We start from the raw sequence: 16,647 nt of genomic DNA on the forward strand, positions 1-16,647 counted from the left end.
GTTTTGGGTTTCTGTTGCCTCAGGCAGCCTGTAACCCAATCATACGGTACCACATCCATTCTGCCATAGCTGGGGTGTAGGGCGAGCGCTCAGGTTTAGCCGAAGCACAGGACATGCAGAGTGAAGCTGGAGATTCAGCTGGAAAGACAGTGGAACCAGATCCTAGAGGGCCGTGGAAGGCGAGCCAGAAAATTTGGGCTTTTTTCCCCGCAGGCCATGGAAAACAAGTAAGATCGTTTTGAATGGGGTTGGCAAGGGACAAAGCAGTCCGACGGAAAAATGTAATAGCTGAATATAGTTATACATAAAGAACCAAGAGGCAACTCTGAAGGGGCAGGGGCCTCGTCTCTCTTCACCACTGCTGCCTTCCTAGCAATAAAACAGTGCCGGGATCATAACAGATCCTCAGAAAATGCTGGTCGGAGGGATGGGTTCAGTAGGGGAGGAGGTACGGGGTAAGAAAGGAGGAAACAGGGGAGGGAAGAAAGGAGAAACGGAAAGGAAGAGGAAGTAAGAGACCTTACCTGTGATCTGAACTTGAGGCTGAAATCTGAACGAGTTGTAGCTGTGCTTGGATGTGACGGGTAAGGACTATGGCAAAAGGAAACAACCCAAATTAGTTTTACTCACTGTGGTGTCATACACAGAGGCTTGGAAGGGACTGCAGTGTTTTTGGTGGGCGCCACTGCTGGGATTGTGAACCCACGAACAGAGTTGGGAAGAAGGAACATTGTGCTCAGCAGTTGTGAGCCGCGTACGGATATGTGCATCTATTGGCATAAATTACCGTAAAAGCTCAGAGAGCAGGAGAAATGTCACTCTCCTTTAGTTTATCTCTAATGATGCATTTGTATGTTGATTACCTAGTTTCAGTTCAGCCAAGAATAAAATATGCCAGTGATTTTAGAAACTGCTGTGTTATATTTTAAATCCTTAAAAAGATAAGTCTGACATAATTTCAAGTAAAAATGTGTATCCAGGTTAGCAATAAAGCATTTAAATTTCTTCTGGCTAGTCATTTGACCTGCAGACACTTGAATTAAGAAAACTAGCCAAAATGAAACTATTTTAGCTATATTTATTTTCTTAATGCAATTTGTGATTGTCCATATTCTCACGACTGTGTATTCAAGTCTGCAAATGATTGCTTCAGATCTCTTCTGAATAAGATACTGATTGAATATAGACACATATCTATTATATTTTGCTCCTCCTTAGGTTTTATTTCCAAGACAGTGATTTTTCATTTTAGTTGATATTGATGGTTAATAACAAACTTGGGAGAAACCAGGTGTCTGTATATTGCCATCAGCCAACATTATATAGCTGATTAATTTTAGCAAATCTGAAGGTATAAAATGACACATCTGTTTGTTGGGTTAATTTGCATTTCTCTGATCACTATAGAGTTTGAACATCTCTTCTTATGCTTATTATATATTTAGATTTCTTTTTCTGCAAATTGCTTCTTTAAGCAATTTAAGTGCTTGCTTTTCTTTTGGGGTTCTTGCTTCTTATTAAATTATAGGGGTTTCTTATACACTAGAGGTGTTGGTCTCTTGTTGGTTTTGGTCTTTGCAAATAACTTCTCCATCTTTTATTAATTACCATCATCTATGATGGTAGTTGATCTATTCTATGATTCTATGATCTATTGAGCCGAAAGCTTGAATTTCTGTGTCATCAGCTTAAAGAGTTTTTTGCCTTTTGGTTTATAATTTAAGAAGTTCTTCCCCCCACCAAGGTCAAAAGATATGCTGATATATTTTCTAAGGTTAATTTTATTGTTTTACCTTTAGTACTGAGGTCTTTAACACTTACAGAACAGGAGTCAGCCAACCTTTTCTTAAAGGGAGTATGTAAACTTTGCAAGCCCGCTGGTCTCTGTCAGAGCTCTTTGGCTCTGCCACTGTAGTGTGAAAGCAGATACAGAAGTGTGTAAATAAATAGGCATGGCTTTTTCTAATAAAATTTATAAAAACAGGGGTCTGGCATTCAGGAATAATTTCATAAGTTCCTGACTTGTGCCCTGGTTTAGAGTCTAACTTTGTATTTGGTGTTAGACAGGATTCCAGGTGTATTTATTTTTCTTCCCACATAATAAGTCGGTTTTGACCACACCATCCATTAAAAATACCCATCATTTCCTCATCAATTCACCTTGTCTGCATATTATGCTCAAGCACGAGGATCTGTCTCCGAACCCTGTTCCAATCTGTTAGTCTGTTTATGTGTTCTTGCAGCAAGGTCACATTATTTTTCCCCCCCTGTGGTTTTGTGGTATTTCTTGATATCTGATCAGGCTAGATCCCTCTCATTTCTTTCTTTAAGTTAACATGGCTGTTTAAGGACTTTTATTCTTTCACATAGATTTTAGAATATGTCTACTCAATTTCTCAAAAAGTATAACTGTATAATGTTTATTGGGGTTTAATTTAATGGAGAGGTTAACTTGAGAAGACCTGGCATAGTAAACTATTCTACCCAAGAACATGTATTATTAGATTTCCATGTATTTGGATCACCCTCTGTGTCTTTCGTTAGAGTTTAAAAATGTCTTTCTAAACAAGAGGGTTGCATGTTTTTGGTTAATTCCTAAACTCTTACATCGTGGTTGCTGTGCATGGTATCTTTCAGTGACATTAGTTAGTTTTATTGGTACAGAGAAATGCTCTTCAGTTTTCTGAGTGGAGTCTATGAAAGATAAAGCAAAACAGTATCTTAGTATCTTTCCAAAGAAAGATACTAAGATAAATAATCGCTGGTAAACTGATTTAAAAAAAAAGTTAAGAAAAATAAAGTATAGAACAAAATAGAATAAATAACTAGAGACCCAATGGTAGAGATAGAATAAAGAATTATAAAAATAACAGTTTTGTAAACAGGGATATATTCCTAAGTATAAAATGTCAAAATTGGTATAAAGAGAAACTAAATGAGATTAGGACAACAAGTATATTTAAACAATTGAAATGCTGAAGACCACCCCCCCCAAAGGAATTCCAGGGTCAAATGAGTTCTACCAATATTTTGAAGGAACAGTTTAGTTCCTATTTTATCTAAATTTTTGAGGAAATGGAAAGAGTAAAAGCCTTGCACAGCTCATTTGCTGAGGCCAAAGTAATCTTGTTAAGCAAAATAAAGACTGTGCAGGAGCAGAAAAGTATAGGCTCATTTAACTTTTGAGTGTTACCCTAGGAATGCAAAAATAATTCAGGATCAGACATGACTATGGCTGTGTGCCAATAAAACGCTATTTATGAGAACTGAAATTTAAGTTTTGTACAACTTTCATGTATCATGAAGTATTTTTCTTTTGACTTTTAAAAAATTATTTAAAAATGTACACACATCCGTGTGATGTGGTATGCAGGGTGGACCTGTGAACCGCAGCTGGCCAGCCCCTCGTTGGACCACACAGGCTGGTGGAACCAACACTGTTAAAACCAAACCTGCCTTAGCCTTCATGTTTACTTTCTCTCAGGAAATTTGGAGGGCAAGTCAGGTTACTTTCTTTGGTGTGTCACTGTATATTGACATCTTTCTTCCGCTGGTGGCTCTTCTAGTCTCTCTTGACCTTGTAGGTTCATGTCTTTCACTAACCCTCATGTCAACTCAACAGTATTGCTTTCCGCACTTCATCTTTACTGTGCAAGAGTTTGCTAGTCCCTAGGTCCTCAGGAGCTCTTTCCTTATTTCTAAGTGATTCTTTCTGCCGTGGTTGGTAGGGGCAGTTCCAGACATGCACCATTTATTTCAAGCATCCTGTTCTGCTTGGGTCTTCTTTATTCTTACATAACTTAGCCTTGTACTTCACCAAAAAAATAAAGACCATAATATTTGTGGTCTTTCATCTGGCTAGTGTGTAGCAGAATACACTGTAGAGAGAGTGAAAACTAAAGCAAGAATTGGAGGGACAACCTTTGTGAACATATATATATATAAAAAGATTAATATCCAAACTATATTTTAAAAACCCTATGAATCAAATAATAAGAAGAAAACTCAATAGAAAAAAGGATGGAAGATTTGACAAGCATTTAGTAAAAGTAGAAAACCCTCCTGGCCTCTAATATGTGAAGAAAAGTTCAGTCACATTAATTATTGGGGAAATGCAAATTTATCACAGAGATGACATCCCTTATCAGATTGACAAAAATTTAAAAAATAGATACCAACTGTTTCTGAAGATATGAAGTAACTGAAATATAAATTGGTACAACTACTTTGGAAGATAGTTTGGCATTCCTTATTGAAGTTGAAAATGCCTATAATATAAGGCTAAGGAATTCTACTTTTACTCGTGTATTGAAGAGAAATTTTTGACTGTGTATGTGGGCCAGGGGTCACGCACAAGGATCTTCACAGAATCAGTGTTTGTCATTGTTAAGGATTGGAAACAAATTCATAGATACATTCTCTTCTTTTTAAGTTTACATTTATAAGATTGTTTTTAATATTTTGTTCTTTAACTCATATGAAGTATATTCTGGGGAGTGGTGTAAAGGAGGGATCTAGATTTTCTCCTTCCAGTGGCAGAGTGAACAAATTGTGGTGTATTCATGCTTAGAATTCTATGCAATAGTGAAAATGCATGAATTATACACACCCCAATGTGGGTAGCTTTCAGACCTATGATATATTCCAATTCTGGAATACTTACAACATCAATTTACATAAAATTAATTTACTTTACAAAACCAAATAATATATATTTTTAGGATACAAGAAGGTGGTAAAGCTGACAAAAAGCGAGGGAATGATAAAAACAAATTCAAGGAGGGAATGGGACATAAACTGAGCAGAGTACATGGGAATTTCAGAGGAGATAGTGACATTCTTCTCTTCAGTTGGATGATGGTACTTGGGAATTTGTTATTTTATAATCTACACACACACACTTCAAAGATTTATATATTTGAGAGAGAGTAGGGGAGGGGCAGAGGGAGAGAGAACCCCAACAGGCTCCACCCTGAGGTCACAACCCTAAGGTCATGACGATAGCTTGAGACCAAGAGTCAGACACATAACCGACTGAGCCACCCAGGTACCCCCCCACATAGGTTTTTATAAATATTCTTTCATAGCTGCTTCATATTCAATAGCAATATTTCCAAATTCATTTATTAGGTACCTAAAATTGTTTTCTAGTAGATCTTTTAGATTGAGAATCAAAGGTACACTCTTCTGACCATTGTGTCTGGGTGTGGAATCCAACACAGTGGGGATTTCTATAAATCTGCTTCTTCTGGAGGAAAATTGTAACTTCCGAATTGTTTCCTGACTGATTATCCACTGGAAAGAAAACGGTGGTTTGTTTTCTGTACAACACTACATAGGCTTGAAGAGCTGTCCTCTGTTCCTTGAAAGATTTTAAAGAAGAGTGGTTTATTTAGTAGCTTTGTTTGTTTTTCCTTGAACAGCAAGGCCTTCCAGCGTGAAATCCATTTTAATCACTAGAGCAGCCAAATATTCAGTAAAGGAGTCAGCTTATTTGGGAAAGGAGATGCCAGTAGAGTGGAAAGGTTCTCAGTACTCATTTTTTATTCCTTAAATCTTTTTTATTTTTTAATTCCCTTCTCCCTTTGTCTCTTCCGGTATGTTTCCATGGTTCCCGACCTCCAGTTAAAATCTGACCCCCTACGGAGATGCCCCAAATGCATTTTCCTGGGCCCTCTCCCTCCAGCCAAAGGACCCACCCTGAACTTCAGAGGCACAGAAATAATAAATATAAGCACCGCCTCTTTTAGTTACATAGAAAACACTTGACATTGAACATGTACACAATTTTTCTTATTCTATAGGATTTGCTACCTAGCTTAAAGTGTAATTTATTCCTTATTATTTTATATTAAGAATTCAGTGAACTTTGTCATTACCTACAAATATTTTAGTTTCGAAAATAGGATTGAAAGATATTCTGACCTTGAGGTTGAAAGTTTCTTAGACTTACAGAGAAGTATAGACAAGTTGGCGTGGAAATTGTTAGATTTTTAAAATGAGTTTTAATTTCATAAGTAATAAATGACTGCATATTCTCCTTGTAAAACGCAAAACATTATGGATGAGGCAAAGGTCTCTTTGGACTAGCATTCCCAAACTAACGCTGTCCTCAGTTGTAATCCCTATTTTTAGTTTGGCTTTTATCCCCCCAGATTGTATGTCTATATGAATATTACATTTATTCATATTTACATGTATAAACGTTTACATACAGGCACACCAGCATGCAGATGCATGTACTTGTAGAGAATAGATACAGTTTTCGGTTTCATTTTCTTTGTTGCATAAATGATATGTCTTAGGTTCTTTTCATATCAGTTCATAAGTTTTTTTATTTTTCTTTTGAAATTGTATGGGTTTCATCGTGTGGGCTTGATCTAGTTTACCCACTCCAGACTGAAGGATATTGGGTCCTTGCTTTTGATTTTGTGGTGTTTGTTTGTGTTTGTTTTTGCTACTACAAAATGCTCTGCCTTGGTTATCCTATACGTGTTTGTGTGTATGTGTGTGTCTGTGCTGTGAGTCAAGTATTTTTCTAGTCTGTCCTTTTAGGGTTTTTCTATTTTTTATATAGTTTTAAGCTCTCTTCTTTTTCCTAAGGTCATAGATACATTCTCTTCTTTTTAAGTTTACATTTATAAGATTGTTTTTAATATTTTGTTCTTTAACTCATATGAAGTATATTCTGGGGAGTGGTGTAAAGGAGGGATCTAGATTTTCTCCTTCCAGTGGCTGCTAGTTGTTCCAACATCATATACCGAATGCGAAGTCACTGGGAATGCCTTTTTCATTTTCTCCTATGACAACCATTAGCCAAAGCTGAGTGCATGCTAGGAACAGTCACTCTTTATCTGCATGCTCGCCCATTTTACAGTTGAGGAAATGAGGCACAGAGAAGTTGGGGGACCGCCCCATGTAGCATGTCTGCTAGCTAGTGGATTTCGGAGTTTGATCCACACTGGCTTAAAACCCGTGCTCTTCCCCTCACGTGAGCACGAGATGTTTGACTTGATGCATTTGCTTACCATTTCCTAGGAAGCCTGAGCTAGTAAGTGCTTAGATTTTCACTTCTTGGATCATTTTTGAAAACTTAGTGCTGGAGAGATGGAGGCCAAATTGAAGAGAGTCATGGAAATCTAGGGTAAATCCACAGAAAAATAGTATTTCTTCAGGTTTATTTTAATATTACTTTTGATAACAGAGAAAGCATAAAATCTTTAAAATATTTTTTTCTTTTTCAAAGATCTATTATTTTAGGGAGAGAGAGAGAGTGCATGAGGGAGGAAGGGGCAGAAGGAGCCCCGTGCAGGTTCAATCCCAGGACCCTGAGATCATGACCCGAGGCAAAATCACGAGTCAGATGCTTAGCCCCTTAGGCACCCACATGCCCCAGATCTTTAACATTTTTTAAAGAATGTTCTCTAATTCTAAAATTTGAGGACATCACCAGTTACACTAGTGAAGCTTATTACTTGATGAGGTAAATGTTAGTGCCACTGGTTTTATTTAATGTTGAGATGTTTGTCAGACTTTATGATTTTCTGAATTCCTTGTTTTCTTTTTTACTTAGTACATATGTGAAGTGATAGAATGATTTGGAGATTTACAGCCAGATTAACTGTTACTGAATTTCCAGCTCTTGTCCTCACTGTACTTTCTTGGGCTGGTCATTTAACCTCTCTGAACCTCTGTTTTTCATCTTTACATTAGGTGATAATATTCTGGCCTGGGATGATATTTAAACAAGATAGTATTTGTAAAGATAGTATTTGTAAAGTTGCTATCAAGATACATAACACGTAGTAAAAAGGATGTACATTTTAATTTCCTTCTTAAAAAATGCACATATGAAGTCCTTGGCTTAGATCAGTAACTTCTCTTCCCAGTTTATATCTCTTTAAAGGAATATAGTTACTTTTGTTTGGGGGATTTTAAGAGAACGACAGAGTTAATTCTTAGCTAATTTTTTATGAACAGATTTCTATCTCAAAGAATTGTGTCAGTATCTCTGAATCATTTACTTCTGGTCTTGCATTTTGTTTGGCCATTCTAGGATAGATCGTTTTTTTCTAGGGGAAAGTTTGAAGGCCATCTCAATCTCTAAATGAAATACTCTACTTACTGTAAATTAAATGCTTAGAAGGCATACTCTAAATTAAATGTTTCATTATATGTAGTATATTAATAAGGTGAAGTGTTGAATCAGACGGGCTCTGAGACTCCTGGAACTCCGGGATTCCCGCATTCTTGGAAGTGTGCACGATCTAAACATTTTTCCAGAACAGACGTCAGGTTCATCTTCCATTTTTATTAGATGTCATGATACTAGTCTCTAAATAACTTTATGGTTGTATGCTTTATTACAAAATAAAAACTATATGGTAGATTCTGAGATGTAGCCGTCAATTCTTCAATATTTCATATCACATTTAAGAATTTTTAAAAAAATTTCTTGAGTAATTTAGGAACTGCATTAAACTGTGCAGTTTTCTGTATTTTCATTTGTGATTATCAGCATATTGAGTTGTATGTTTATAAAAATAGTGATTGGCCAGTTCAACACCCAGGTGAGAGGTTACAGTAACAGATTACTCATGTTTATGAACATGTTTAGTGTCACGTAAACAGCACGTGTTGTAAATACGTTTTTGCAGCTGAATAGAAATCCTGTCTTTCCTGGAAGCGATGTGGTCAAGTGTGACTTTCACGGATCACACGGAAACCTCCGTGGACAGTTTAGAACACGAGCGTGTAGGTGACTGACTCTGGTGTGCAGAGATGGAGGACGATCTGACGTGCCCACGGCGCAGGGTGTCAGGAAGGGAATGAACGTGTCTTGTCTTTCTCTGCCCCTTGTCACCCAGGCGCAGCCGTCGCGGGCATCTACCGAGTGGCAGGGAAGAACATGGCCCCCCTGGAGGCGCTGGTGTGGGGCGTGGGACAGACTGTATTGACATTAATCATCTCCTTCTCAAGGATCCTCGCCACACTCTGAGCTGTCGGTGGGAATGTCTAACTTCACAGAAGGAAACAGATGTACAGATTCTCAGAACACGGCGTTGTGAAGGAGCGGGGATGAAATTGAGCAAGGAGAACGTGGAAGGAGCAGGTCGCTGCAGAAGGCCTTGAGCTGTGTGCGAAGATCGCCCTCTGGTGTCCAAGTGATTGCACTACCGCACCGCACCTTAACGTGCCTCCGTCCCAGGCCAGGCGCATCCTGGAAGCCGTGAGCAGAAGCACCTTGTTCAGCTGCCAATCAGGTTAACACTGGCGTTGACTCATCGTTCTTTAACAGTGTTGTGTTGAGTTACAGGGACGTTTTGAGGAATTGATATATGTGCCAAACTCTTCTCTCTCTCTCTCTCTCTTTTTTTTTAAACATTGATCATGTGACAATTTGCAAGTGTAGATGTAGATGAGTGCTGTGAACCACATTTGACATGAATTCAGGTAACGTAGTGAGATTTTTCTTTCGTGATGCTAAATCCCGTGTGAGTGCTGAACACCAAATCCTTTAGTATGCGGCGAACTTTTTGGTTTTTAATGTTGAACGTTTCTGGGATTTAGGGCTTTAATATGTTTAGGCATTATTGTTATTTAATTTATGTGGAAAATAATACTTAATGGAAAACTAGCTAAACTCTTGTAAGGACTCAAAGTAGACCCATAGGGTGCATCTTCCCACTCACTTAAATAACAAACACTCTTTTAATAGTTTCCCTCCTACGTAACTATTCTATTGATATGAATTCAAAAACTATGGGTCACACACATTGACTGTAGTTTGTGTGTCATAAAAATATAATTTGAAAATTTTCTTATAAACTTTGTAAGAAAAGAAGTCTGAAATGCATGTTGCATTCTTTGACCCTTCTAAAGAAAGTTTTTGCCATGTATCTCATGGAGAAAACATCTTTATAACTCGTATCTCGGTGGGATTATATTACTTGTTGCATATTATCTTGATTTTTGACAAAACATAAATGATCTTGCATTCTGGAGTATTACCTATATTTAAAGAGTGGCCTAAATTAGGCTGTGAAAACAAAGAGCCTCATTTGTAGATAAGTGACAAGTTATATAAGAAGAGTAATAAACTATCTTACATTGGGCATGTGGTAACATAATTTCGCTAAGTAAAAATGGGGGAATATAAGTAATTTAAAAATTTGGCACTTAATCTCAGCATATCAGTACAGTACTGAACATATATTAGAGCCGTTCTGTCGTTCAGTTCTCGATTTGCACTATTAAGTTTCCTAGAATCAGTGACGACATTTAATAGAATGAAAAAGCCCTTAGTAATACAACATTTTAAGAGGTTTTGGCAAGATGGAGTTGTTTTTAAGAGTGCAAGGAGTAAGGGGGATAGAACCTGGTTGAATTTGTCTCCAACTGATTGTTTTAAATTCCAGGTCCTCTGATAAATGTGCTAACTCAGAAACCCACTGCAGAAAATGTGAAGTTAAGGGCAATCCAAAAAACAATCTGCATACTCTAGCCTCACTGTTTTATACCCCGATTTGCTAAAAAGTACATTTCTATTAGGTCCCATTCAAATTTAAGACCCTCATTACCTACACCACTTCTTTTCCACCGAAAAGAAGAAGATCTTTCAATAAGGAGGGGATACTTTTACCAGTATGGAAGCCAGTTTTGGGGGTTTACTAATGCTGTGGCTTGGAAATCTGTTTTTGTTTTTTTTTTTTTTTTTAAACCAATAAGCAACTATGCATCCCTAGAGATCTTTGAAGTAAACCTTAAAATTGATTCTTTTTATTATGTACAAGCCTAAAAATTATTTTCATGTGTTATTTATGCTCCTGATGTTTTCCCAAATTAAATTTAGGCATAAATTTTCCAAGTAAGTTTGATTTCTCCTTTTCTTTCAGATTTGAATAGTGTTCTTCCTTTACTTTGGCTCTTCTGTTGGTCATTTCAAGGGTTCATATTCTTTGAAAGGAGTTACCAATCACATGTTCACATTGTTTCAGATCGACGATACGAATATTTCTTTGAACATTTGGTTGTTTCATGATTTAAGAAAGTTACCTTGGTAAGGGAATACGAGCACATGGATTAGAATCCAAAATTAGCCAGAAAATAACGCAGACACATTAAATCCATCCGTGTGTGGACCAAAGAGATTCTAACTCCTGTTTTTATTCTCGAATGGAAGTATAATTAGGTGGTTCTTAATTAGTCTGTGGAGTGTCCTGTAGCTCTCTCCATCAAGTTGCTTTACATTCTGAATTGTGTCTGTGTGTGAGCTCTTAACCTTTCGAGGAATTGCTGGTTTCTTTGCTGTTTTCAGTTCTTTCCATTGGGATTTTGTGCAGATGTCACTCTCTTGATATTTTCAAATGCAGTTGAATCGTGTGAGTTGAAGAAATTGTCTTAATAGCTCTTTCTGTGCCGAGATTTTTTTTTTTTTAAATCAGTGGTTTTCCTACAGAGACAACAAATGCTTAATGTTATATATCCACACACACATATATATATCATTATATACATATATGTAAAGCTGCTACATATGAATATAGTCTAAGTGGAAAGCTTTTGTTCAGTGAACACTTTCCCGTTCTAGTAGAGAATTTTATATATTTGTTCAGTTGAGTGATCTTTGAAATAAGCAAGGATGTTTGAGATTTTTTAATTTGGAGAAGTTTTTCTTGGGTTATTAGTGCTGGAGACCCTTGTTTGTGATATGACAAGAAGCCCTTATTGATGTATTTGGGTTACACCGTCTTAAAATTTATATATGATTTAGCAGTAAACTTTCTTTGTGATGAATGCAGGAAGGAAGGGGGAAATCTTTTAGAGTTTATACTCCTTTATTAAAAAAAATAATAAAAAGTTTACTAAAATACTACTAATGGTGAAATCAGCTCCCCAAAGAAGAGATCTATGCCAACATCTCCAAACTAATTATTACTTAACATACTGGTTAGAACTGTCCATAGATCAGCATCAATCAGGGGGGCCCACTGAAGCTACAAATAATGCAGAACTTTTAAATGAAGGCAGTGCAGGTGGCCCCATGGGAGGACTCCACTGGTTGCCTAGAATAAGGACATTTCTAAATGGTGGCTGTATTCAATGCCCACAGCTTAATCACTCTTACTTTACATCTTACTGTATACTAAGCAGTCTTAGTCTGTTACCTGAGGTACTTTCTTAGTATTTGCAACGTATATTTGCACAGCCCAAAAAAGCATAAGGGTTTTGTTTGTTTGTACTTTAAGTGAGAAGTAAGGAAATGAGCTGCCCCGTATATCACGCATCTGTGATATAAGGAATAGGGGTAAGTTAAAATCAAAGAGTGTTGTTGAAAACACCTTTAAAGAAGGACTAATTAAGACACAGAGGGCTCTGCCATGTTGCTGTGCCCATGCCGGCACTTCCACGCCAGCTAATTCCGTCTGGTACGCATGGCTCTGTGGCTTTCCAGGTTCCGTCCTGAGTATTTCTATAGTAAATACAAGGATGGGGGGGGGGTCCCTGCCCTTGAGTCCACCAAGAGCTAGCAAGGTAATTGTAAACCCTAAAAAGTTGGGGAATTTTACTTCCCGATTCTGTTTGAGAGTTTAAGTCCTGGTCCCCCTTCCCCCTGCCCCCAGATTCTGGTTTTCCCAGTTTATCCACTGAATGGACTTTCTGAAAGTGAGATACCATTGCTCTGACAGTGTGGACAGAAGGCTAGACTGTAGCCCACCGCCTCACCTCGAACCCAGGACCCGTCTCTCGTTGAATGCACAGCCGTAACTATTTGGCAGTAGGTGACCAAGGGAATCATTAGGATGGTTTCAATTACATTTTTAACACCAACTGAATATGTTGTTTTGTAAAATTCTTCTATTTTCTTCCATTTCCACATGTTCCCCTACATCTATTTTAAGAAGGAAACTAAAAAAAAAAAGTCTCATAATCTTGCTTCCTTTACCTCCTCTCCAGCTCTTTATTTTGAAAATAAGCAGATTCTGCAAGACCACTTCTGGGAGTTGGAGGGGGTGGAGATGGCCAGGACGAGCAGGATTAAATTCGTTTGTTCATCGCTAGTTCAACTAGAAAAAGGGTGAGAGTGGCCAGCTCTGGCACTCCCCCTCCTCGGCCCGGTCTTTGTCTTATCCTGCTTTGCTTCCCTTGGATCATTCAGCCTACGTCCACTGAATATCTACCACATGCGGCTTCACTGTCCTTGTTTCAGGGATGGGACAGGGTGTCCTCCGTGTCCTCCCCTCCTCCGCCGCCCTGCGCCGCGGGCTTCAGGTGTCTGGTCAGTTCTGTAGGAAATAGATCTGGGCTTTGGTGCCTGCCGTGTCCCTCATCCCACGGACCAAAGATGCTTATGCCCTACTTGTTTCTAACTGCAGAGGGTTCTGTTATTTTTGATTTATGTCAGGTTATAATTCATGAAGTCACAAGACATGAAGGATATTTTCTGAAATATTCTCCAACTACTTCACTCTTCTATTACCTTTTTTCCCCCTCTCCCGAACGTCTTAATCAGAATCTCTTCAGAGTCCTTACTTGTTGGTAAGATGTGAAGAACATAGAAGGTCACGAAGAAGTTCTAGTAGACCTAAGGGGCAGAGAAGTTGGACACCACCTGCTGGGTCGCTGTGTAAATGGTGGTTGTTTTTAATCGTCAGGGGTGAGAATCTCAGTGCGGAAAATTGGCTAGTGATCCGATCAGTTGGCTCATAATCTCTCTTAACTTGAGGGGAGACTTTTCATGCAAAAGGACATTATTCGATTAAAGATGACAAGGTGTTTCAAACACGTGGTAGCATTTTGTAGCAGGGGGCAGTTTGTCCTTTAGGCAGGAAGAAGCTGGAGGGGAAGCACCCCAAGTCAGGGCGAACACAGCTGCCCCCCGGTGGTAGGTCTGTAAACTACACTGTGTGAGGACGTCTGCTGTTTATTTGAGAGACTCAAGGGAGCATTCGCAATCCGTGTGTGTGTGTGTGTGTGTGTGTGTGTGTGTGTGTTGATAGGTTAGCTCTTCTCATAGAACGATCTCTGTTCAGTGTAGACAGTACAGTGTTTTTAAGGAGGCTGCTAAGGTTGTTATCTAAAAATATATTTACGAATTTGTTTGGGGGAGTAGTACTTAGTATGTTTCAGTAAATGTGGAGGTTTACCAGTGAATACTTGATTAAATCCATGGAAACACCCACATTTCTACATGAGCTGAGCTCTGAACTGTATCTCCTCCCCGGAGATTAGAGGACTCCTCCTTACATTCATTGCGCATACGTTGGACTTACATAATGACCCTTTGTCAATTTCAAGAACGAATTTTCCAGTTTCTTAAAAATCTCCCCCTTCCTTCCATACCAATGTCATAAGTTAAAGGTTAAACCCAAGTGCAGTTTGTTGATAGACTCAGAAGCACTGTTTAGAAGAAAAGGTTCTTAACACCTTACAGTCATGCAGTTATAATTTCACTGAAAAATAAATGTTCCAGGCAAGCCAAGAAAGCATGAACCTCTTCCATATTTTTTGGATGATGTTCTGTGTCCTCTCAGTCTGGCCTCAATGGTAATGTGACTGTCCCCTCTTTGGGAATCTATTTAGGTACAGAACTGGAACTGGAAAGCAGTGTAACACGAATATATAGAACGAGGCACCATCATCCATAATGACGATAACTGTAACACTTTTTCTCCTAATTACATATTGAAAATTTCCAAAGTCCATCTCTTGCTTTAGAGCCCTGTACGAATGAATGTTAACTTGACAGTACTACTGATTAGGAGAAATCTCTCTTGTTTTTAGACTTAAATATTTGCACATCATCACTAAGTATCTTGGGGGAAGGAACGTTTTAAAGTTTCCTCCATAGAGAGCGAAATAGAGGCCCTTGTTTGAAAAGAAGTTAAAAATGATTTACTTTCAGTACTGGATGAGTTGGTTGTTAAATGTTGACCCTTTCTTGGTGTTTGTGATAGCAGATGCATTTATGTGGAGAAATTTTTAGTTTCCACCCTCAATACACACACACGTGAGCTGTACATACTTTAGATGAACAAATAAAACTCCACAGTATTTTCCATTACAGTCCTATAACTTACTAAAATTTATAGGATTCTGCCATGAAGTATTAACCCCTGACTCTAGACATTTGAGGACGAGGGGATCCACTTCAAATGAACCAACAACAATGGCTTGATTTAAATAGCAACAAAATATAGTTTACCCGCTAGGTATTAAAAATTCACTTTCAAATTGTGTTAACTCTCAGGTCACTGATGAATCATTTAGTAAAACGCAGCAGTTTTTAAAAGCTAAATGATGCCTTAGTGCCTTGGAAGTTAAGATACTTTTGCAGAGTGAATTTGACGGGATTCAGGACTGGCATACTTGTTACTGGAGATTTAGAATTTAGGGATGGTTTTATTGAATTCACTCCTTATGGTGAATAAAAATCAGCCATTTTGCCATTGACTCCGACAAATGACAACTACTTTCCTTACATTTTCATGATGTGGTATTTGTCTATAATTTTTTTTCTTTTTACAAGGAAGTTCGAAATGGAGAAAAATGTAGTCAAGACAATGAAGTGTGGGATTTTAAAATTCAGTTTTGTCGTAAACTAGAAATTCTAGCGTGGACAGTGTTAGTTTTATATCGTAGTATTAAAGGGCAGAAACTTTATGTAACCTTTAGGAATATGTTTACCATCAGGGATTTCTTTTTACTATAGAAAAACTTAATGTACTGTGAAGTTTAAAGACAGGAAGAATAAATGTTAGACGGGGTCACACACAAAAGCAAAGGCATATGTGATGAACTACCCCATATTATGTGAACACAATCCCCTCCTTCTGTTAAGACTATAAACTACACTGTATGAGTATGTGTACTGCATGTTTACATAATATAGTTTAATTTTGAAGGATTATTTTAAAAACTATGTTTATGTATAATACCTAACGAGCTGTAAATATTGTATACTATTGATTTTTAATTTTATATAAGCGATTTTTTTATTTCCCAATTCATGTACAAACCTCATTGTGTATATAGCCTGATTTCCTGGAGAACACAAATTTTGCAGTGAACTTTATTTTAATTGTGGTAAGCATCAAGTTAGCCTTAGGGATGTTGGTCTTTATTTTATTTTTCACCACTCATTTTCTTCAAAGGGCAGCAATAAACACATGCAAGTTTTTTTTGACTCTAGAAAGTTGGTCTGCAAACACAAGATCTAGGTTCCAATTCATTGCTTTAAAGAAAAGATGCACAATTACTATCTATTGTCTGATCACAGGACCATTTCTGAGGTCCGTGTGTCTCTCCTCTTTGTAATTTACAGGGTGAACTCTTTACTGACACACACAGGACAACTGTTAAAAGCGAATCCAGCACTTAAACATCATTACACAGAATTTATTGGATTAAAAATTTGTAATATACAGTATTTTAATAAAATTTCTGTATTCAATTTCATGCACTTATATATAAATAAACCTGTCTTTAAAAGCTTTATGGGGCGTTTTGACTCTTGACGACAGCTTCTCAACTCATTCACTGCGGACTGGAATGTTTTTTCTCTTACCCTTCGGTCGGGTTTTCTCGGCCTGTTTTACATGTGGATTTTGGAGGTAGTCCTGCAAAAGTAAGAAGTCCAAAAGACAA

At 37.7% G+C, this 16,647-nt stretch overlaps 1 protein-coding gene across 1 annotated transcript in view; it reads left to right on the forward strand.

Annotated features, from left to right (window-relative positions):
• TMEM170B (transmembrane protein 170B) overlaps positions 1 to 16,495 on the forward strand; it is a 35,310-nt gene extending 18,815 nt beyond the window's left edge. The window contains exon 3 of the mRNA XM_044258931.1: positions 8,868 to 16,495. Coding sequence (XP_044114866.1) covers positions 8,868 to 8,998 — 131 coding nt within the window. The 3' untranslated portion in view covers positions 8,999 to 16,495. The remainder of the gene's footprint in view (positions 1 to 8,867) is intronic.
• The last annotated feature ends 152 nt before the right edge of the window (positions 16,496 to 16,647 follow it).

This window comes from Neovison vison, chromosome 1 (assembly GCF_020171115.1).
Source record: "Neovison vison isolate M4711 chromosome 1, ASM_NN_V1, whole genome shotgun sequence".
NCBI lineage: Eukaryota > Metazoa > Chordata > Mammalia > Carnivora > Mustelidae > Neogale > Neogale vison.